The sequence below is a fragment of the Chionomys nivalis genome, chromosome 5 (genome assembly GCF_950005125.1).
Source record: "Chionomys nivalis chromosome 5, mChiNiv1.1, whole genome shotgun sequence".
Lineage (NCBI taxonomy): Eukaryota > Metazoa > Chordata > Mammalia > Rodentia > Cricetidae > Chionomys > Chionomys nivalis.
In genome coordinates this window covers 33,757,671-33,779,695 of record NC_080090.1, presented here as the reverse complement: position 1 = coordinate 33,779,695, position 22,025 = coordinate 33,757,671, and the positions used below count along the sequence as shown (strand labels likewise).

At 48.4% G+C, this 22,025-nt stretch overlaps 1 protein-coding gene across 1 annotated transcript; it reads left to right on the top strand.

Moving 5' to 3' along the window:
* The first annotated feature begins 941 nt into the window (after positions 1 to 941).
* Positions 942 to 21,751, top strand: LOC130874619 (anthrax toxin receptor-like). The gene is made up of 18 exons (XM_057770010.1): positions 942 to 1,189; positions 7,607 to 7,678; positions 8,103 to 8,174; positions 9,558 to 9,639; positions 9,730 to 9,763; positions 10,796 to 10,875; positions 10,957 to 11,025; positions 11,267 to 11,344; positions 11,437 to 11,497; positions 13,435 to 13,539; positions 14,737 to 14,806; positions 15,321 to 15,402; positions 16,641 to 16,775; positions 16,839 to 16,943; positions 17,424 to 17,462; positions 18,409 to 18,528; positions 20,399 to 20,476; positions 21,698 to 21,751. Exons 1-18 carry the CDS (start codon positions 942 to 944, stop codon positions 21,749 to 21,751), a joined length of 1,584 nt encoding a protein of 527 aa, XP_057625993.1.
* The last annotated feature ends 274 nt before the right edge of the window (positions 21,752 to 22,025 follow it).

Genomic DNA, 22,025 nt, shown 5'->3' with positions numbered 1-22,025 from the left:
CATGAAAACAAATCTGATAAAATTGTTCTTAGTAAGTCTAAAATAGATTTTTTAATTCATATAACATGCAAATGCCTCACAGCACACTGTGTTGAATTGGTGGGCTTTTGTTTTGTTTCAGGAATTATTTGAGAGAATATCTTGAATATTTGGTATTTTAGAATTCATAAGATTCCATTAGCATACTGTGGATCTCTTGAATCACAACTGAGAGATGCAGCTGGGTCCGAGCAGGGGATAAGCGTTAACCCAGCGGCTGCTGAGGAAGCCACCAGACAATTCTGACTCCTGCCAGAACTCTCCCCAAGAAGCCCTGTCCTGAAATATACCCTGTCCTTCTGAGGGCCCCACCCTGCAAATATAGTAAAATGGTTAAATCACTGAGTTTGGGCAGCTTGTCACACGGCAGTGAACAACTGAACTGCCCCTGCTCACAGAAGATTGTGGTACCTCCACCCCCTTCTAGACTTTGTCAGCTGACTTAGGGACTTCCTCACTAATGATGACCCATGATCTTGACCACTTTGAAATACCATCTCAGTTAACAAATGTCTGGATTCCTTGACATACAGGAATACAGGTGAGGGACAAGGAGCCTTTATCTGACACCACATGATCTGTGACTGCCTCTTGGCACTGTCAGCATGCAGGACATTGAACAGAGGGGCAGGTCACAAAGTCACCATGTCAACCTTCCTGCCCATCATAACCCTAGAGTGTTGGGTGAAGGGCTATGCAGGTATTGAGAGGCAGGAACCCCCAGAGCAGCTATGTCCCCAGTCCCTATGCTCTGAGGTCACTGAGTGGACAGCAGCAGTGAGCATTGGTGAGAAGACACAAGGGCTATTGTCCCTAAGTGCAAGCAGTGGCAGCAGAAACCGAGAAGGAAGTCAGAGGTGGCCTGTGGCCCATCTATCTGGGACCTTCCTAAGACCACCAAGATGCTGGCCAGCTGCCCCCAAGGATCTCACTCTGTGTTCCTGTTCCTGCTGCTGCTGCTTCCATCACTGCTCAGCACAGGGAACTTCCTGTCCCAGTACCCTAACTGGGAAAGCTACCCTGGCCTGGCCTTGGGCTCCAGAAATTTCCACCACCATGAAGCCCAGAACCAAAGGCATATGTGGCACCGAAGGAGTTCGAAACAGACACCATGCCAGGCCACCCCTGACATCTACTTCGTCCTGGATAAGTGAGTGGCTTTTCCTTACAGGGCACACTGAAGGCCCAGCCTCCATAGGGGCCATGGTGGTCAGAACCCAGTCGCTATGACTGACTTATTTCCTGAGGTCAGGGAGGCTACTGTGGTGCCTCCTGGTGACTCTGACTATAGTGTCTTGTCCCCATCTGGGTTTACACTGTCCTCCAGCCTACTGACTGTTAGGAGCTGACTTCTCAGCCCAGTTAGGAGCCCACTCAGGGGCTCTACAGAGATAATTGCTGGCACCATGTGGCCTTTGCTTATCTATCCTAAGTGATCAACTTTCTCCTATACAAAGAGCCAGAGACAGTTCCTGTGCTGTTTGCCTCTGCGTGGCTCTCAGTAGGAAGGGGTTGTGGGCCAGTGTTAGAAGAGCTAGCCTGGATTCACTTCTCCGAATTTCCTGGTAGGCTGGGCCTGGATTTTCTGCTCATCCAACCAGAGCCAGGTTGGGGAAGGCCTGTCTGGGCTCTCTTAAAGGCTTGCCTCATCAAACATCCTGGGCTGCAGAGGAGCTTGGGGCTTTTATTTTGGAGTGCTCTCTTGGGTTGGCAAGGAAACCTTGGTGGTGACAAGACCTTGCTTCCTGAGCTCTGGTGGCAAGACTGGGCTCTGCTCATCAGTTCAGGCTTGGATCTTCTCATTTCTGTCATTCTCCTTGAAGACAGGTGGGTGATAGGACATGGGCCTAGCTCCTTGTTTCTAAGCGAGGCCAGCAACATAGAGAGCCTTCCTAGGGATTCAAAGAGAAGCCTTTTCTCTGTCCAGCCCAGGGACTCTGAAAAGAATGGGTACATCCTGTCCCTTTGATAGTTAGCACTGCTGAGGTTGGTGTTTTCCCTTGGGTATCAGGGCCAGATGAGGATGGGCCCTATGGTATTGTGGGGCCAACAGCCTGGTGGAGCCAGTCCTTCTACAGAGTGGCCCTTTCACGGTTAGCCTGTTGTATGTGTCCCAGCTACTTCTCTAGGGACCCTGTGGGGTGCTGAAAGGAATGAGCCCTTCTCTATGATGCACAGAAAGGACTATGAGCACAAAGAGGGGTGGTGAAAGATGATTAATCATGTAGCCTGTTAATGCAGCCTGCTGGTTCACAAGAGAATGAGGGTAAATTTAATGCCAACACTTACAAAGAGTATCATAGCTCAAGGCACCTGTCAGACTCGTTACTTCTGATCCCACTCCCTCAAGGCGGGTACATGCATGGCTAGATCTTTCCTGTTGGTATTACGGCCTTGTCTGCGCTAGCAGGATTATACCAAGTACCTTCCATTTCTGTTTGGAGTTTATAGCTCCTCTATCAACCCATAGCTAAAGGAAAACTCTTTAGCTTTTCGTAGCTTGCTTTTCCTGAAAGATTCTGTCACACCCCTCCCCCTCCATCATGTTTACATGACTACGTTTAGGTCTCAGATTTCAGCACAAAAGGCATTCCCAGACACCAGGGCACCACTGTTTCATTTAAAGAGCAGCATTAATCCACAAATGAGGCTGTGTTCTGAAGTTCTACACCCCTGAATGTCATATGGTCTTTCTTCCCACTGTCTTTGAACCCTCAATTTGTCTTGAGTTCTGGAATCAAGATTCTCCTTCAGTATAATCTCAGGTTGAAAACTTTCAGAGTTTGTGAGCAGGATAGATACTCTGGGTCCTTGTGACTCTTCACAAAGGGACAAAAGCAGAAGCCCTGTCACCTCCTATTAGGGAAAAGGACTCGTCTGCCACATTGGTCTGGGATGTTCCCAGAGCACAGCGCTGTGTTCAGTTTTTAGAGTCAAAACTTAGCTATTCACAACTGAAACAAACTATTCCGGAAGCAATGAGCAACACATGGGATTTGGAGAAAGTTCTAGATTCTCCTGTAGTTGGTTAGAATGCTGTAAAAACCGGCTCTACCTTTCAGAGCTTTATTCTTCTCTCTGTTGTAGAGCTTAGCTGATATCATGGGGTTTATCGGTAGGAACGTGGGTGTCGCGTTAGTATCATCTAGCAGTGAGTTTGCCCATCATCTCCACACAGAGTTCAGCTGGGTAGAGGCAGCAGCAGGGTGCGAATGTGGTGATCTCTACTTGGCGTGGAACTGTGATAGTTAATATTGACTGTTAACTTGACAGGGCTAAGCATCACCTAGGAGACATACCGTAGGGGATGTTGATGGGGGAATTTCTAGACTGGGCTGAGTTCGGGAAGACTTTCTTTAAAAATTGGCAGCACCATGCCAAGGGTCCCAGAGTGGATAGAGAAGGAGAAAGAGAGCTGCTAACTAGCATCGGTTTCCTGTTTGCTTCTGCACTGCGGCTACAACATGACCAGCTGCCCTCTAGTTCTGCACCCATGACTTTCCTGCCTCCGTGATGGACTACCCCTGAACTGCTCCTGTCAGCAATTTTGTTCCAGCTACTGAGATGTGGGATAGCTGCTGTGATAAACTGGACTATATGATTTTTAAGACTTTTAGAACTGATTTGCAATAGAAAAATGTGAAAGAATTTGGACATTTGGGCTAGAAAATCTCTACAGTGCTGTAAAACAGAGCTTCATGGGTATTCCAGTGGCTGCTGGGAAGACCACAATGCCAAGATGTATGTGGGAATGGGATGGATCTGCTCCCGAGGTTTCAGAGAGGGATGGGGACTCTGGGATCTGGGAAAGAATATGTTTGCATTACACTTAGGTTCTGAGAACTTGAGTGGGAGAAAGTGTTTAACTGATAGCTTGGTCAGCAGAGCACTTGGACTAAAATGCACAAAGCCCTTGGCTCTATGCTCAGAGTCACATAAAAGAGGCTTGGTGGTGCATAGCACTTAGGAAATAGAGGCAAGAAGATCATGAGTTTGGGGTCATTCTGCATAACAAGTTTGAGGGCAGCCCAGGATTTGTGAGGGAAACATGATTAATAAAAACTCAGGGTCAGAAATTGGGGTTCAACCTGAAGATCTGAAAAGTAAAACAGCCAGCCACTGACTCTTACTTCGACCTAAGTCTGAAATGGCGATCTTGCCTCCTGTAATCTCAGAATGAGAATATCGTTTGAGAATTGTTTCCTCCCATTTTATAATCCTTTCTACGGCTGGGATTAAAGGTGTGCACCACCATCATTAAAGGCATGCACTTCTCAGTTTCTATGGCAACTAGTGTGGTTACTGGTATTAAAGGTGCATAGCATTGTGGCTACTGAAATTAAGGGTGTGTGTTACTATAACCTGGTCTGTGAGGTTGTCCAGTCAGTGGGACTGTTCACTCTCAGATCTTCAGGCAGTCTTTATTTGTTAAAATACAATTGAAGTACCACTATACATGAGACTTTTTTGTTTTTTTAAGTAAAGGACTAATTTTTTTGGTGGAAGAAATTTCAAGACAGGATAGCAAGGATATTGCCCATTGTTCTTGTCCAGGTGTCCAGTGAGAAATAGCAAACAAGGGAGCAAGATACACACACACACACACACAAATGTGACTTGTCAGGAAAGGAGAAAGTTCAAGTTGCAGAAGACAAGGTGGGTGCTGAGAAAGCAGTTGGAATTGGTATGAAAACAAACATCTTTAAAGAAAAACCTTCTCTGCACCGAAACAATAGAAAAGATGCCCCAAGAACAAAAAGGCTACCTAGCAAAGACTTGGTCTTCTGAAAAGTACAGATTCACCAGAAGGGGAACATCTACATTGGGAATGCCACTGCAGTAGTTCAGCCGTCCACCGAAGTGTTTCTATGGGGCCAGCCCACAGAGACAGATGGTCTAAAGGAGCAAGGTTTAGTACACAAATGTTTGTAGACACAAAGATGCTAGATTTCAGGGTTCATGGTCCATGATGCCATGGTTCTAGGAACCCATTGAGTCCAGACAACGTGTGGCTGGATCTGAGTACATGAAGCTGAGGAGGTGAAGTCTAAGTCTCAATGGAGATCCAAGGGGCACATGCTGAGAAAAGCTGAAGGCATCTCTGTTGAAGGCAGCAGAGCTTGTGGGCCAGGGCTACCCAAGGGAGATGATTTCAAGACACCAGACGCTGGGAATGATGTCTGTCCTGCTTGGTTTTGGCTTTGCTTTAGTCTGATCCTTGCTGTGTCTCCATTTGACACAGTAAAATTTTACTCTGTGCTAGTGTATGTTAGAAACATGTAATTTGTTTCTGGGTGTTATTGGGTGTCACTGTCTCAGTCCGAAAAGATTATGTGTCTACACTTCTGAGAAGTACTGGGACTGTAAAAGGCTGCTGGACTTTTGGAGTTAGACCGAATGCATTTTTGTCTTCTGAGATAGCCGTGAGCTGACAAAGAAAGGGTGTTGGTTTTGTTTGGTGTCAGTTGACAAGGTTTGGACATGTGATGGTTAGCATTATCAACCTTTCAGGGTTGCTTAGGAGACACATTTCTGGACATGGATATTAGAGAATATCTATGTCAGGCTACCTGAGGTGGGAAGATCCATGGTAAATGAGGGTAACACTGTTTCATAAGCTGGAGTCTCAGACTGAATCCAAAGAACTAGCAAGCTGAGCACTGCAGCAATCTCTTGTTGCTCTTTCTTCTTCTTCTTCTTCTTCTTCTTCTTCTTCTTCTTCTTCTTCTTCTTCTTCTTCTTCTTCTTCTTCTTCTTCTTCTTCTTCTTCTCTTCCCTCCCTCCCCCTTTCTTTCTTTCTTTCTTTCTTTCTTTCTTTCTTTCTTTCTTTCTTTCTTTCTTTCTTTCTTTCTTTCTTTCTTTCTTTCTAGCCTTGGCTGTCCTGGAACTCTCTCTGTAGATCAAGCTACCTTTGAACTCATAAAGATCATCTCTGCCTCCTGAGTGCTGGGATTAAAGGTGTGCATCACCACCACCTGGCTCTCTTTGCTCTTTGACTATGGACACCATAGGTTTAACTGCCTCGTGCTCCTGCTTACTTGTCCACGATGTTTTTTTTTTTTTGGTTTTTCGAGACAGGGTTTCTCTGTGGTTTTGGAGCCTGTCCTGGAACTAGCTCTTGTAGACCAGGTCTTGTCCACGATATTATACTGTATTCTCAAGATGCAAGCCACAAAGCAAGCCTTTCTTTCTTTCTTTCTTTCTTTCTTTCTTTCTTTCTTTCTTTCTTTCTTTCTCTCTCTCTCTCTCCCTCCCTCCCTCCCTCCCTCCCTCCCTCCCTCCCTCCCTCCCTCCCTTCCTTTTTGCTTTTGCCTGATATTGTGTCACAGCAGCAAGAGAAGTGACTAATTCAGAGTCAGTTATATGGACATAACCTTCAAGAAGGTCACACTCATGAACACACATGTCACTGGAGGTAAGAACATTTCTGTTAGTAGGTGCTTCTGACTCAGCATTTAAAACACGAGCCAACAGAATCCAGAGGCTATGCCAGCCTCAGATTCGCTCCACACCACTATTCAGATTTCAGAAAGAATAGACAGCCACTGAGCACTCCCCCAGTCCCACATCTCAAGTACCTTTTGTGTCTTCATGGAAGTGAAGACCAGTGAAGCTGTGGATTACAGAATCCTTTGTTTGGGGGATGTGGGTCAGAGGTGAATCCTATGGAAGGCCACAAAGGCCACTTCCTTCACAACTGTTTGCTTTCCATCCAGGGACCAAGACCGGTGGAGGTAGGAACAGAGCAGGGATTTGAGTATAAGAACTGGAAGATTCCCACAGCTCTCATGAGGACTGGGAACTATGATGTCATGGTAGCGCGACTGATCCTGCATCTGCTTCTCCTAGCAGTGTTGACTGGAGGAGCCCTTCTTAGCCCAGGTTGACTGGGTTGTGTAGGCTGATTGAAGACTAGGTTCTGAAACAGACTTTCATGGCCACTAACCATAGCTAAGGACCATCTCCCAGAGAAAATGCCTCTTTTGTGGATGCTGGGAAAGGTGGAGGAGTTTGGAAACAGGGGAATGCCATGAAAAAAGAACACACAGGTATGAAAAAGGATCTGTATATGTTGGGGGAAACCTGATGTTCAAGAACTCAAGAGTATAACAAAGAAAATATGACCCAGGCCTGAGCCATCCTCTGGGCCTGGATTATAGCAAGCAAGGACTTTTGGCAACAGTTGTGTTAAGTGATGAAAAGGGAAACAGAAAACCAGGGGTAACTGGGGAATCCAGAGAGACTACCTACAAGAACTCAGGGGCTTTTCCAAACAAAGGACCCTTCCCGATTTCAAGACTACAGTCCGTACCTTGCTGTGCTCAGCCAGACACACCAATAAGCCTCTAACATGGAGTCCTTTCTGTTCCACCAGATGGGGGCTCTGTAGTCACCCTCTGCCCATTGCTGGCCCTGGAGAAAGTTACCTCTCAGGCTGTTCTAGTATGGCTGGCACTGTTGGTGCAGAAACCTCTAGTTAAGAAGCCTGTGGAAGGCTGGGAATGGAGGAAGTGGGCTGATCCACTGGAACCCTGTATCCACTGAAGGATATATCCTTTGTCTTCAGGTCGGACCGCATGGCAGACTCCTGGCCACACGTTTACAAGTTTGTGGCGGATATGGTGCAGAGATTATCAAAGTACGACTTGATGGTGCAGGCTCCTTTGTAATACAGGGGGCGTGTCCTCTCGGGCAGAGGACACACTTTTTGGATTTGGGAGGCACAAGAGGGAGGATCTTATGGAGGAGTCTTGGCTTGTTAAGCATGGGTGGGTGTGTATGAGTGTGTGTAAGTGCACGAGTGTAAGGCATATAAGTGTGCACGTGTTTGAGCCCAGGGATGGAGTAGGGGGTAGATTTGGCGGCCTCCCTTTCTCAGGGGTCACATTTCCATAGGGTTCGGAATCTTTCACAAAGTTTCCTCAGCGTCACTATGCCTGCTAAGGCCTCAAAGGGCAAGTGATGAGAACAGGGGAAAGAGAATTTTGTTGAGTACCTTCCTTGACATCTTGATGACATCATGTCGAGGTGGTGGCCTCTCATAAACACCTGCTTCCTCCCAGTCAGGATCTGCGAGTGTCCATCATCACCTTCTCCTGTAAGGGCAACATCATCCTGCCCATCACTGGAGACAGGTACGTGTTCATGTGGAGGCTGGCTCAGGCTTGATGATTCAGTCCTCCGTGGAACTGAGGGCTCGCAGAGACCTCCACGAGGGCTCCTATGGAATCCACAGTGGCTGTTGCCGTGTGCCTATGTCCTGTTATTCTCTGCTAACTCCAGCCTGTCAGCCCCTTGAATTCTGACCCACTTGTCCCCAGAGTACCAGGGAAAGGATGTTGAGGACTTCTGGGAGGAAGAGCTTTGGATGCCTGGCCTGGAACTCCATATAGAGCAAGAGAAACAGAGAGAAAGAGGCATGGGCATTTAGGATTAGGGATGTGCAGAGGTCTAGGAACCCCCTGTCCAGGGCCTGGGAGAAAAGCCAGGCTCAATGAGTGAAAGAGAACATGTTCCATACCTATGAAGATGGCAGTTCCTTTTCATCTGGGAAAAGGAGCAGGGGTACTGGCCCCAAGAATCCAGGGAAAAAATGATGTGTCCTGTGGCTTAGGCTTGGAGAGACCTGAATGGGTTTGAGGTGGCGGAAAGAACACCTATGGGAAGGATTTGTGTCGGAAGCCCAGAGGAGCAGTAGGAGCTGGGCAGATGGATGGGGGCTGGGCTGAGGTTGACAGGCTGTGATTTGATTCCATTGGGCCTCCTGGATGTTACCCTCATACTGCCTAGGCTAGTCTAGGCTGGTCTAGGCTGGGCTAGGCCAGGCATAAGGTCTTCTTCAGAGCTCGACTTATGGCAAGATCTCTTTATCCCCAACAGGAAGCCACCTTAGAGACCACTGTGAGTCATCTTGCTGTGTCTGTGCAGTCTTGTCACATTGGATTCTCCTCAACCCCCCACTTCCTGTCCCAGAACAGCCTCTAGACCCAGCCCTGCCTGCCTCAGTGTGCTCCATCTGTTTTAACAGCACCTCACAGGCCATGCTGCTTCTAGTCCAGAGACCAACACAGATACCTCGTGGAAAGCCCCCATGGAAGCCTTTAGGCTTCTCTGTTGAGCGCTTGTGGAGTCCACAGCTGGGCTCATATCTAAGTAGACTTGGCTGCTGCCTCTAGCAGGCTGGAGGGGAGGAAGTCAGGTCAGGGCTCTGCAACAGTGGAGATGGGAGCTGGCCAGTAGCTCAGCAGGGTGACATGGTCCCCCTGAAGCCCTACCCACTGAGTAATAGTCTGCTCCTGAGGATGGCCTTGGCATCAGGGTTTTGATCGGGGATGTGGGTCCCCATGAGAGCCTTGGCTCTGACTCTGGCTGAGAACTTCTCCGGTGCCTACCCCTGTCCTAAACTGCCTGTGTACTCATGGCATCAGAGACAAAGAAAGGCCCAGGGAAAGCTTGAAGGTATTTTGTCACCACCCATAGTCTTCATGTCACCTTTATTTCTGATTTTTTTTTTCCAGAGAAGAAATCCTTAAGGGCATTGAAAGACTGAAGTATAGCATACCTGCGGGACATGAACTCATTTACCTAGGACTGTGGAAGGTGCGGAGGGCTGGATGGAGCTACCTTTGCTTTAAGAACCATCGGGTCATCTCACAATGACTCCCTTTTTTTGTTGTTGCTTCTTTTTAGGCAAACAAGCAGATAAGAAAGATCAACTCAGGAGGTGAGCTGGCTGCACTTTAGTTGGGTGGGTTCTCACAGAGCTTGGGTGCCCTGGAAAGCACATGTGCAGCTCCCTAGGCCTCTTCTAATGCCTTTCTGATGCTAGGAATGACTCTGTGGTCCCTTCTCTGAGCTTCAGGCCCCTGTGAGCACAGCACTGTATTTGAGATGCTTCTGAGAAGGGTGTGTGGGTCTCGGTTATGCTGAGGTCTTTGTCCTACAGATGGCCCTGTGAGCAGAAAAGGGTAAGGTACAGTGACTCATGAATGAAACCAGGGCTTGGTGTCCCCTTGGCTGCCAAATCTTCCTTTTCCAATTCTTTTTTTCTCCTGACCTGTCTCTTGTACCCACGTGTCAGGCAGTACAAGGGGCAATGCATAGCCAGGACCCAGGACAGAGAGTTGTAAGCCCATAGCACTTGTCTGGAGTAGGTAGGAGCAGGGGGCGGGATGCTGAGAGTGTGGAGTCTGTTACCTAACTCCTTCTGACCTATGGTCCTGATTACCATGCCCACTATTACCACAGGACATCTCTAGGACTGTGTCCAGACTTAGCACCAGCCTCTCCCACCTCACTGGGCATCCTCAGCATCAAGGATAGGCTGAGTAGAGACTGGGGTTCACAGTCTATAGACTGCTCCTTGGAGCTGGAGAGATGGCTCAGCGGTTAAGAACACTGGTTGTTCTTCCAGAAGTCTTGAGTTCAATTCCCAACAACCACATGGTGGCTCATAATCGTCCATGATGGGATCTGATGCACTCTTCTAGTGTAAAGGTGTACATACAGATAGACCACTCATACAAAGACTGCTCCTGACCCTTCTACCTCCTAATCTGTAGAACAGGTAGTGAAAAAAGTTTCTTTTCACTCTAGGTGGGTTCTGGGTCTGGCTTCCTGACCCAAGTAACTAAGGGATTGAGGGAACTGGGCCTACGTTGAGTAGTGCTGGGTTTGATAGCCTGGAAGGTGGGCCCCGATGGTTCTGCAGACCTCTCCTGGAACCCCAAGCACCAAGTCACTTGCTTTCCTGCAGATGTCCAGCGTCCCAGCATGATTATCTCCTTACTCAACAGTCCTCTGGGCGATGACATCTATAAGTTTTCGATGGAAGAGGTGAGCCCAGCTGTCTTCAACTGCATATCTTGCACGCTGTATATGTTGGTGGCTTATATGTAACTCCTGTCTTTCTCTTAGGCTGATGATGCTCGGAAAATGGGAGTGTCTGTTTACTGTGTGGGTGTGGGCCACTCTGACAAAAATCAGGTAACGGTTTGAGCCCCAGTTAAAGCAAGCCCTTGCAAAGGTAGTCATCATGAACCCCGGTGGTATAGGCAACAGGTGCTCACTGAAGCAGTATGCAGTGGCAAACATGACTGAGACTCTTCCCCCAGGTAAGGTGAGAAGAGAGCTTGCTGTTTCCAATCTAGACTGTGGCCAGGAGCCAGTGTCTAAGACTGAATCAAAAGATTCACGACTGGATGCTCAAGTCACGTCTCTTTTTTAGATACTGGGAATTGCAGAGAAACCAGAAAATGCATATATAGAAAAGAAAGCTGAACACCTGCATGACCTCATTCTCCCAGTGAGTGCAATGGGTATAGGCAGAGGTGTGCCATCTCGCAGGATTCCTGCAGCTTACTTTTCTAACCTTGTTTACTGTTCTCTATGTTCCAGATAGCTTCCAAGGCCTGTCCATCCCTTCAAACTTCAGATACACGCATTATATGTATCAGAGGTAAGGGCTGAGGGCACCATTGTCGGCAGACAAATGTATTGTGTACAAATGCATGAGGTTTGTGATGTGGGGGTGATACGTGTGCAATGAGTATGTGCAGTTTCTGAATGGCATGTAAAGTTTTGTGTGCATGTGGTTTATATGGGTATATATTCTGTGTGCATGTGTTTTGTGCTGTTGTTATTGTATGTCTATATGTATAGATTTTTGTGTTATATATATGGTTCATGATATGTATATTTGGATGTGTTGTGTGTACAAGGACTTTATGGGTGTTGGAGTATGGATAGGTGGGGTATGTGTATATGCGGGGATGAACATGTATGGGGTAACTTTGATTTGGGTATAATGGAATGCACATTTGGAAGGTATATTCTATGATGGCATAGCAGTATGTGTATAATTTCTGCTGATTTATCTCATAACAAAAGTGTAATTGCTAAACTAGAAAAAGGGCACAAAACTCTCATTGAAGCCCAGATGTAGCTACCAGTAAACCCAGAGAAGCTTGGTTCCTTCCAGAAAAGTCAAGCATTCAACACTCACAAAATGGTGATCACATTGAGGAATGAAGAGAAAGAATTGGGAACAGAGGATATCCACAATGTTACTAGAAGCATGAGGGACTCTTACTGTCTACAAAAATAGCTATGCTCACCTCAGCACTGAAATAGTAGATGTCTGATCCCAAGGACTGGAGTGGACAGGGTGGCATCTATCCATTCTAGCGCGCCCCCCAGGACAGTTTACAGAGGTCACACCTTGGTATAATCTTGGGAGACGGCTGCCCCTCTTTGTCAGGATCATGGTACATCCAGGCTTGGTCTCCACAAGGCTGGCATTTGTGTCCTGCAAAAGAAGACAGGACAAGGAAGTCTGGCTCTGCTTCCTTCAGTCTAGGCAGGTGGATCCTGACATCTGTGTCTTCCCAGGGAGCCCCAAGGCTCTAGACGTGGACAGAAAGGACTATGATCATGGCTGAGCCCTGCTCTCTGTGACAATCAGCCTAAGTCAAAGTGTATCCTCTAATGGAAAGAAATGGCAGGCACAGGCTGTGGATGAGATTAGATACAAAGGATGGAAAAAAGATGACAGGTCAGCATCTAGAAGACTGTAGGTGCTAAAGACAGAACCTGAGCCTGGTATTTCCATTTTAGTACTTGGCTCTGTTCTGCCCGTTGTCCTTCCTTATGCTGTGTAAGAGAGAGGAGACAGCTGTGTGGAGAAGGAAAGGGAAGAAGCTGCCTTCCCTACAGGCTCTGTTCTGCTTCAGAAGCCCAGCCATGCAACCTTCCTGCATGTTTCTGATTGTCCCGTGGTGTCTGGCCTTGGTGTCCGGGCATCTGAGGCAAACCCCAGAAGAAAGCATGAGTTGTCTCCAATGAGACCACAGAGCTGAGAAACTGTCGGCCATCTTGTGTGAACTTGGCGCTTACAGAGTGCCTGTTGTTTGAGGGGAAGCCCAAGGCAGGATGCTGCACCCCAAACAAAGCAGAGTGGCCCATTTCAGTCAGCCTAGGTTCCAGGGGTGTGAAGAGGGAGGCACATCTTTGGTCTGCTACCGTTGGGTATCTATCTGTGCACTTCACAGTGTACCCTGTGCAAGGAAGGGTACAGGGATCAGCTGTCTGGGCCCTGAGGCAGCTGAGCAAAGGCTTGGGCTGAGGGAATTCTGCCTAGCTCTTGTGGTAACAGCCAGCCTGCTGCCTACTCTTTGTCTCCTGTATGTGAGCATCAGTGTCCACAAGCAGCTACCCCACTGTGAGGAAGGGTCTGCCAACAAGTGGGAACCAATACGAATGCTGGTTCACACACAAATTCTCCCTTGTTGGAGGGCACCTGGAAATTCCATTTTAGGGAGTGGAGAGCCCTGAAAAGGTAGATTAGAAAGAACAAAGCATCCAGATCTCCTCACAGTGTGAACATTGTCCTTACAGAATCAAACCCAGTCATACTTCGTGGATATGGCTTTGACTTTGCCGTGCGTAAAGAGGAGGTTATTTGCAGGTTCCATTTCCACGACATGGATAAGAGTTTCGAAGGTAAGTGGAGTCACTTCTCTCGGTCAAGTCTCCCCGCCTTCGTTGACTGTCCTGCTGGAAGTGGAAAGTGTGCAGAAACGAAAAGAAGCCCTGACTGAGACACCTGGGACCTCCCCTCCTTCGTTGGCACTTCGCCAGTATTCCTTTAAACCTATTTCATACCAGAAAACATATGTTATATTCTTTATTCTTTGCCCTACATTCATCCAATTCTTACACATTTTTGTTATGGGACGACCTTTACATTTATTCCTAATTTTCTATTATTTCCTATACTTCTTTAAACTTCTACTATCTCCCTAGACCTCATTCCCTCTCCAATTCCTGTCCTGCTTTGCTTTGTTATTGTTACACATATAAAGATACGACCTGCTGGATCCACCATTGTCGCCTGTGCATGACTCCAGGGCTGGGCCATTCGCATTGGATAATCATGGAGGGCTCTGCCCTGGGGAGACTTCTTCACCCTCCCACTCTCAGAACCCCTTAGTGGCCTATAGATTTTTTTCCTTGTGTGGCAGTTTTTTTTTTCTTCTTCTCTGTTTTCAGGTTTTCTCATTATTGAGAAATTTGACCCCCCCCCCTTTTTTGCTAATCTCACACTATTTTCTTCTTCCTTGTCCATAGTTTTTTCCTAAACTCCTGTACTTACTTAAAAACTTCCTTTGTCCCCTCTCCCCTTTATCTTGTCCTTTATCTTGTTTACTATTCTGATACTTATTCTAAATAAATAAATACACAATGGATTTTTCAGCTAAAAATAAAAATGAGATGATGTCATTTTTCAGGAGAATGGATGGAAGATCATGTTAAGCAAAATAATCCAGATCCAGAAAGACAAATGACACATTTTCTCTCACAAGAAGATTCTCTCCACCCACTGTGTGTGTGTGTGTGTGTGTGTGTGTGAGAGAGAGAGAGAGAGAGAGAGAGAGAGAGAGAGAGAGAGAGAGAGATGCTCACTCATGTGCACTTAGCTTATGAAAGGGAAATTTGATCTCAGTCCCCAGTAGGTGAGCCCTGAGGAGCAGAGGTTCTTTCTGCTTGCTTCTACTAGGCACCAGGGTGCTGTTTGGTGCTGGGGTGCTGGGCAGAGTTGGGGCCTACAGGATGTCCTTGGGTTGAAGACGGTAGAGATGAGATTGCAACAGAGGTGGATGGACACATCCATTAGCAACGTTTGTCATTTTCTTTCAGATGTAAAAGCCAGCAATTTAACCAAGACTACAGTTTCTTGTCCTGGACCAATCGTGGACGAACCAGGAAAGTAAGTGCCCCTTGTTGGAGGGAAGAGGTCAGTGGGCAGTATTGACCAGTGTAGTGTGGGATATAAGGTGTGGCAGAGTACCTATCTGCCTGCAGGTGGGCTCCAGTACCCTCCCACCTGGCCTTGTTGGTGGACCCTCGTGGTGCTGAGTGGTGCACAATGCCCAGGCTCTACTGAGGGCAGGATTCAGGAGATGATGGAACTGACAACCAGAACATGTTCTCTGACCATCTTTCTGGGACAAGCCAGCCTGGTGGTACTATGCACACCTCCCTAATGCCTTAGCTCTGTGATGCAGCTGCCTCTCATGGTCTAATCTGCAGCTCTTCACTGTCATTGCATAGGCTCAGTCCTACCTCCTCTGGAAATGAGCTTTTTGCCCACAAGTCCACTCTCCAGCAGTTCAGAGTGTCTGCAATTTAGGATAGCCCACGAGAAGAATTGGGAGTATTTCTTCAGTCAAGCCCAAGGTCCTTGTTACCAGGCTGTTTCTAAGTGTCTGTCTCTGTGTTAGAGTGATCTATATTCTACTCAGCTTGGACAATGGAAGGAACTTCCTGAATAACAACAATGCATTCGTTGCCAGCAAGCTATGTGTGAGTACCAGGGTCGGGCTGTGATCCCATCTGTGCAGATCCTCTGGCTGGTGCAGATCTACCCTCTAGGTCAGAGTGGCAGAGAGGGGGTGCTTCCAGGCAGGCCCCAAGGGCAGCTTGTATACCCAAGCAACTTAGGTGACCCAGCCCAGTTTCCAGAAGGGCCAGTGAGGCGTGTATCAATCTGTCTGCCAGGGCCTTCCCATGATGTCTAGGGCAGGTGGCCTTTCCACGTGGGTGTCCCAGGTCCAGGAATTTAGACGTTCACTGTTGCAGTCAGGGCGGGTGTGGTAAAGAATGGGAGCCCTGGACACTAATGTGGCCCCAAACATACTTTAGACCCCCTGTCCCCAATCATATTTGGTGGTACCAAAGTCCATTGCAGTGTGACCAGAGTGTGTCCAGGAAAAGGTTGTTTCGCTCGGCTTATAAGAAGCCTACAGAGTTGAGTGGCATCTCTGGGTTTCCCTGGCTCATCCCTCATATCCACACATAGGTTGAGAGAATGAATTTAGATTTCTGCCTCTTAGGCTCTCACTCACTAACATCCCAGACCTAATGCAGAGGCAGAGAAGCCCCATGTCTTCAGTTCCCAGCAGCAGCTACTGTTACGTCTCCCAAGTGCTCTCTGCTTTCAGTCAGGCAACCACGGGGTCCAGGCACCTCCAGTGATTTCTATAGCTTTCCCTTAACAAGCCTCTGACTCTGTAGGGTTGGACAGGCTGCAACCCACTCTAGGAGGTAACTGGGAGAATAGTCCCCATCCTGAAGTTCTGTACCTGTATCTGAACCTGAACCAGGACTGTGAACTCTGACCTTGCCAAGTGCCCACAAAGATGGGCATTATTTAGGTCACAAGATGGAAGGAGAAAAGGTGAGTACTAGGCTGTGGAGTTGAGAGGTAGGAAGAGAAATATTAGTCTTGTAGCCCCGCCCATCCCAGAGTTGCAGCCTTTCCTAGAGATTTGGTTACCCATAGCCCAGTGCACTGTCAGCCGAAGCCACCTGAAGGTCATGATCTTCAGACCACAGAGGATCCTGAACCATTCTTAACTTGGCAAGAGCCTTGGAGCAGGGCCAAGAATCTACTGGTTAACGATCAGTTCTGAGAAGCCCAGGAGTAAGAGAGAGAATGAGAAGCCAAGCTGTGGATAACTACGAGGGCCTTGCACAATTGCCTTTGGTCTCTGTGGGATGTGCTTCTGGCGCTGGTGGCATCTGACCTTTCCCTCTCACAGGGCAAAGAACCATTTACCACCACAACTACAACCACTAGGAGGCCCACAACTAAAACAACACGTACCACTACCACCAAGACAACATCTACCACGACAACGACACCCGCGACCACAACTACACCTACCACAACCACAGCTACAGCAACCACCTCACTGACGACCACTGAAAGTTCCACCACCATCCCGCTGGTCACAGAGGAACTGAAGCCTAGCGGCGATATATTCATTTTTGCCCCAATACTCCTGGGCCTGTTGCTGACTCTGTTGCTGACTGGTTGTTTATGGCAGCTGTGCTGCCTTCCGGTGAGTTCCCTAACCTGCTCAGTCTGGAGCCCAGGAACACGCCCTCCATCCAAGAGGCATAGACACAAGGTGGCGCCATGACCCTGGGGATGACAGAGGCAGAACTGTCAGGTCCCATTTCTATCTAGAGGTGCAGGCATTAGAGAAATCTGATGTCAGCCTGGAGGTCAGGGGATACTGCAAGACACTGGGACTATAGATGCTGATGCAGGTGGGGCTAGGGCAAGGATGCAGTATTTCAATTGCCGGGTTTCACCAGGATCAGCACCTCGACCGGGCTCATCACTTCCCTGTGCAGAGAAGAGCTGGGGCTCTAGTAGATCAGGTGGGCCCTGCTGTGCACAACTGCACAGGCATGGACACCCACGCAGATTCCAGGATTTGTGAGACATCCCAGCGGCATCAGGCGCCCCAGTCTGCAGAGCTAAGGCAGAGCCCATTCTACATCTACTAGCTTCTTTTGTCTGTTTTACCCTCCAGCCTGTCGAGGAGCCACCCCCACCTAAGCCCCAACCACTGGTAAGTTGTACTTTGGATGCTGACTCTGTCATGGGTCGAAGGACAATGACCTTCAAAAGAGGTATCGGAAGACCTGTCCGTACTCAGGAAGGAAGAAGGACAGAGGATCTAAAAGGGTCTAGGATGAGACTCATGGTGACATCACCCAGACTTTTAGGGCCTCCTGCCTTGGCCACACAATCAGCACCATGGGGAGCTGTTTCAGTGGGAGCAGCTGTTTCTACAGACTCGGTGGCTTTCAGCAGACCTCAAAGGACTCTGTTTGAGGCTGAGGTTGCAGCATCCTGAGAACAGGCTTCTCTGTCAAGCTCTGGTCCCCATCCCCATGTTGGAGGTCTTCTTGCTCCATTAGATCTGTCTTCATCCCTGTCTCCTGGCAGGGTAGAGAAGCTGGCTGAGGTCAGCCTAGGACTTTGGGGGATAAGGATAGTGAAAGAGTCCCAGATGGCCCTGAGATGTGAGGGATGTCACCAGGGAAACACAGGAACAAGATGGATGACCATCTGTGGTTCATGTCGGGTGAGGATCAGAAGTCATAGTGAGAGGCTGGGGCTGGTGGACCTATGATTGGGCTGACATAGCAACAGGCTCCCTTTGTTGGTGAGACTGTGCTGGCTGCAGAGTGGCCTGGGTGAGGAAGCCTATGCAAAGGCCGGAGACAGATGGATGGGACAGTTGCCTGCTAGTGCTGGCTTACTATACAGCAACCAGGCCAGGTTTCTACCAGCCAGGCTGGCCTCAGAAATGGGCTGATCTTACTTTGTGAAGCTCCATATCTGAAAACTGTGAGGAGGGAGCTCTCTGCTTTCCTTCTAGTGGAAGACCTTCCCAACTTGTGGAACATACCCTTCCATCTACCCCAAAACAAAAGCTGAGTGGCCCCACAGTGCCAAGTGTGGGACAAAGCACAGACAAGGATCAGACAGATTTTTCTCTCTTCTATCAGCCCAGGAAGCAACAGCCCCCTCCTCCAGTGTCTCCCGCAGCGCCACCTGTAAACCCGTCTCCCATTGTGATCGTCTGTTGCTGCACCTGTCGTGGCCTGACTGTTAGCAGAGACATGGAGGTGAGAGGACCCCATGGGGGCTGTGACTCCCTCCTGCCTGGGTGTGGGAGGGTGCATCTCTAGAGAATAGGATCTGAACTGATATGTGTCTGAGGACAACTGCATGGAGTCCTTCCCTTATCCTAGGGAGAAGAGCATGCACGAGGGTCCCAAGGCCACTTGCCCTCTTCTACCACCTGCCCTCTTCTTTGGCAGCATCCAGACTCTAGGACTGTTGTGGGATATCAGTTTAGCTATGCAAGGCTGTATTGCATTTGCCAATGTTGTGGAATATTAGTTCAGCTATGTAGCGACATGTTGCATTTGCTTATGAAATACTTGCTTAACTGTGCAAAGATGTATTGCATTTGTTTACCCTGCCTGCCTAAGGCAGCTAATGGGGCTAATAAAAAGCCAAATGGCCAATAGCTAGGCAGGAGGTATAGGCAGGACTTTCTGGCAGAGGGAGTTAAGTAGGAGGAAGAATCTAGACTTGACAGAGACAGGGAGAAAAGGAGAAACCAGGGAGATGCCAGAGGCCTGCCAGCCAGCCATGGACAAAATAGAAAAGCAGGTCATACAGAATAAAAGGAAGGTAAAAAGCCCCAAGGCAAAATACAGATCAATACAAACAGGTTGGATTAAGTTATAAGAGCTAGTGAGACAAACACAAGCTAAAGGCTGGGCGTTCATCATTGACAAGTAAGTCTTCATGTCATTATTTGGGGGTTGGTTGGCGGCCCAAAGAAACTCCCAACAACAGGACAGTGACCACTACTGCCTCATCTGGCCAGGCCCGGTCCTCAGGGTCATTTTCTTAGCTCTGACAGAGCCTCTCATGCAGGTGAATAAGTCAAGATAAACTGAATGACAAGGAGGTTTGCAAATCTAGGGACAATAGAAAAAGAAACACCAATCCCAAAACACATCCACCTACTATGAAAACTGGGAAAAATCCAGTGTCCCTGGCCAACTAGCTCCAAGTTCTATGGGTCCACAGAAAAGAGTTGACTCAGTGGTTCTATTGCCAAGATGGGGCAAAGAGTTACGGATGGCACGGAGACCCTAATGGGTGTCACAGGAAACCTCCGTAGAGTCGACCCCCGGTGGGCAGACAGTCCAAGCCTGCTTTCATCTATGAGGTCTCGGTCTGAAGGAGAAAGAATTTGGCCTGAAAGCAGCCTGGGCTCTCGTCTCTAGTTTCTTCCTGGATAGTCCTCTTCCTCCTTGGCCCTGCCTCTGTGATGGTCCCTGCTTGCCTCTGGAAGCTTTTAGTTCCTCTGTAGCCGCCCAGACTAGCTGAAGCCCAGTTCTGCCTACCTCCTCCCTATGGCATGAAAAGAAGCCAACACAAGTTTTCTAGAGAAAGAGCTACCGGCCATAGGACAAACCTGGCATAGAGCGCCTGGCCCAGCCCACCGCACTAGACTTATTGAATGTGAACTTTAGAACTGAGGCTGTGGGGTTCTCAACCCCTAGGGCTAAGGCTTTTCTACTCTCTACGCTTCTGCCTTGGTCTGTGTCGCCTGCCTCTGAGCAAGACATAGGCTGTTTACCTGCCTCTCCCGTGTGTCCCCTCCCCAGCTCTGTGCCCACATCAAGGCTCTCCTAAAGGCCTCTGCTTGCCACTACACACCCCTCCAGCCTCTAAACTTCTCTAAAGTCAGCTGCTGGCTTCTTTTCCAACAGAAACACTACTTTGTCTCATCCCAGACTTTTAAACTATGTCCCACAGTGGTGATTCCAGGCACTCAAGGTTGTAGGCTCCTCTCTCCAGGAGCACATTTCAGCTCCTCCGAATTCCTTGAGCACAGAACAAGGATCCTTGTGCCTTCTGGGGCAGAGCCCATGCCCTTAGTCTTCCTCATGACTATATGTATCCGTTTTTCAGGGCAATGTGACCGTGTGCAACTTCAACCCCCTAAGCTGTCACCAGTTGCCATTGATGTGGCCTCATCCTGGTGACCAGGTAAGTGGGACCCAAGGCTACTACAAAGGGGCAGAATGGCAACTTCTGTTGCCTGTGATAGTGACTTTCTGGGACTGTGGCGGCTCAGAACCATGCCCCAGCATGAGCAGAGGAAGAATTCTCAAGACATGAGACCTGGTACTCAAGAGCCTTCTAGAGCCTCCATGAAGTCGATGACTGGTCACTTTGGCCATGGTTGACAGGTCTGTCTGAACAATAGTGACCTCATTGAGCAAGTAGTAAAGGTCTTTTGTGTGTGTGTGTGTGTGTGTGTGTGTGAGAGAGAGAGAGAGAGAGAGAGAGAGCGCATACACATGTATAAGCATGTATTCTTGCCTGTGTATGTGAGCGAATGGAGACCAGAAGTCAACAATGCGTGTCTTCCTCTATTGTTCTGCCCTTAATTTCTGAGACAGGGTCTCTTATGAAACCTGTAACTTGCTGTTTCTACTATACTGCTCTGCCAGTGGTCGCATGGAATCTGCTTATGCCTTGCCCGGTATTGGGGTTAAGAACATACATGACTATGCCCAGCTTTTATGTAGGTGCAGGGGATGTGACTAAGGTCACTTTTCCAGAGTGGCTTCCAGTCTGGGCTCATCCTAATGGTCCTTCCTGGGCTCTGGCTGCCCAATTTATTGTCTGCATCCCAGACAATAATTGTGGTTGGAAGAGTGGTGTGTGAATTCTGTCTTGAGCCTAGAAAAAAGAGGGTCCTTTGCTTTCTCCAGTCCAAGGTCTGTAGCTGCTCTGGAGCTAGGAATGTGATGTGTGGCAGAGTACAAGGTCTGAGAAAGTGAACAGAGGGGCCTGCAAGTCTATGTATAAGGTCTCTAAGCTGTGTTATAAAATATATTAAAAGTACCAAAGAAAGTCAAGTGGTGGCGCACACCTTTAATCCTAGCACTCAGGAGGCAGAGGCAGGGGGATCTCTGTGAGTTAGAGCCAAGCTTGGTCTGCAGAACTAGTTCCAAGACAGCCAAGGCTATGCAGAGAAACCCTGTCTTGAAAAGCCAAACCAAACCAAACCAAAAAAGTACAAAGAGAAAGGAATTGTGAGACAAGCTTCATTTTGGAAGACACTGACTTGAGAAAGCTTAGTGCCACCAAGAAATTTTATCGAAATGGCCTCATCTTACATCTGCAGCCGCGCATTCCACACGCAGGCCTGACAAATTCTTTGGTCAGCCAGACTCATGATTTTTTCCCACCCTTACAAAGTGTCTGCTCGTGCTCAGATACACGCAACAGTACCCCAGGGAGGAGGCTTCTTGAGAAACGCTACCCCACAATTCCTGTCTGCTTTCCGCTTGCCGGAGCTCACTCCCTTAGCCATCTTGGGACATGTCACTGCCCAGCTGAACTCCCTTAGCCATCTTGGGACACACCACTTCCCAGCTGAACTCCCTTAGCCATCTTGGGACACGCCACTGCCCAGCTGAGCACCCTGCATCCTTTGGCAAAGTCCGCTTGCTGTTGCTCAGAGGGTACGTGACATAGGCTCCTTGCCAACCCCCTGAAGAGCTGAGTTACACAGACAGCAGAGCAG

What these genes read in the sequence shown, in the direction of transcription:
- LOC130874619 (XM_057770010.1), top strand. Translation starts at nt 942, where the DNA reads ATGCTGGCCAGCTGCCCCCAAGGATCTCACTCTGTGTTCCTGTTCCTG. An exon ending in ATGGTGCAGAGATTATCAAA is followed by an intron (nt 7,679 to 8,102) that starts GTACGACTTGAT and finishes GCTTCCTCCCAG; the next exon opens with TCAGGATCTGCGAGTGTCCA. An exon ending in TTTACCTAGGACTGTGGAAG is followed by an intron (nt 9,640 to 9,729) that starts GTGCGGAGGGCT and finishes GCTTCTTTTTAG; the next exon opens with GCAAACAAGCAGATAAGAAA.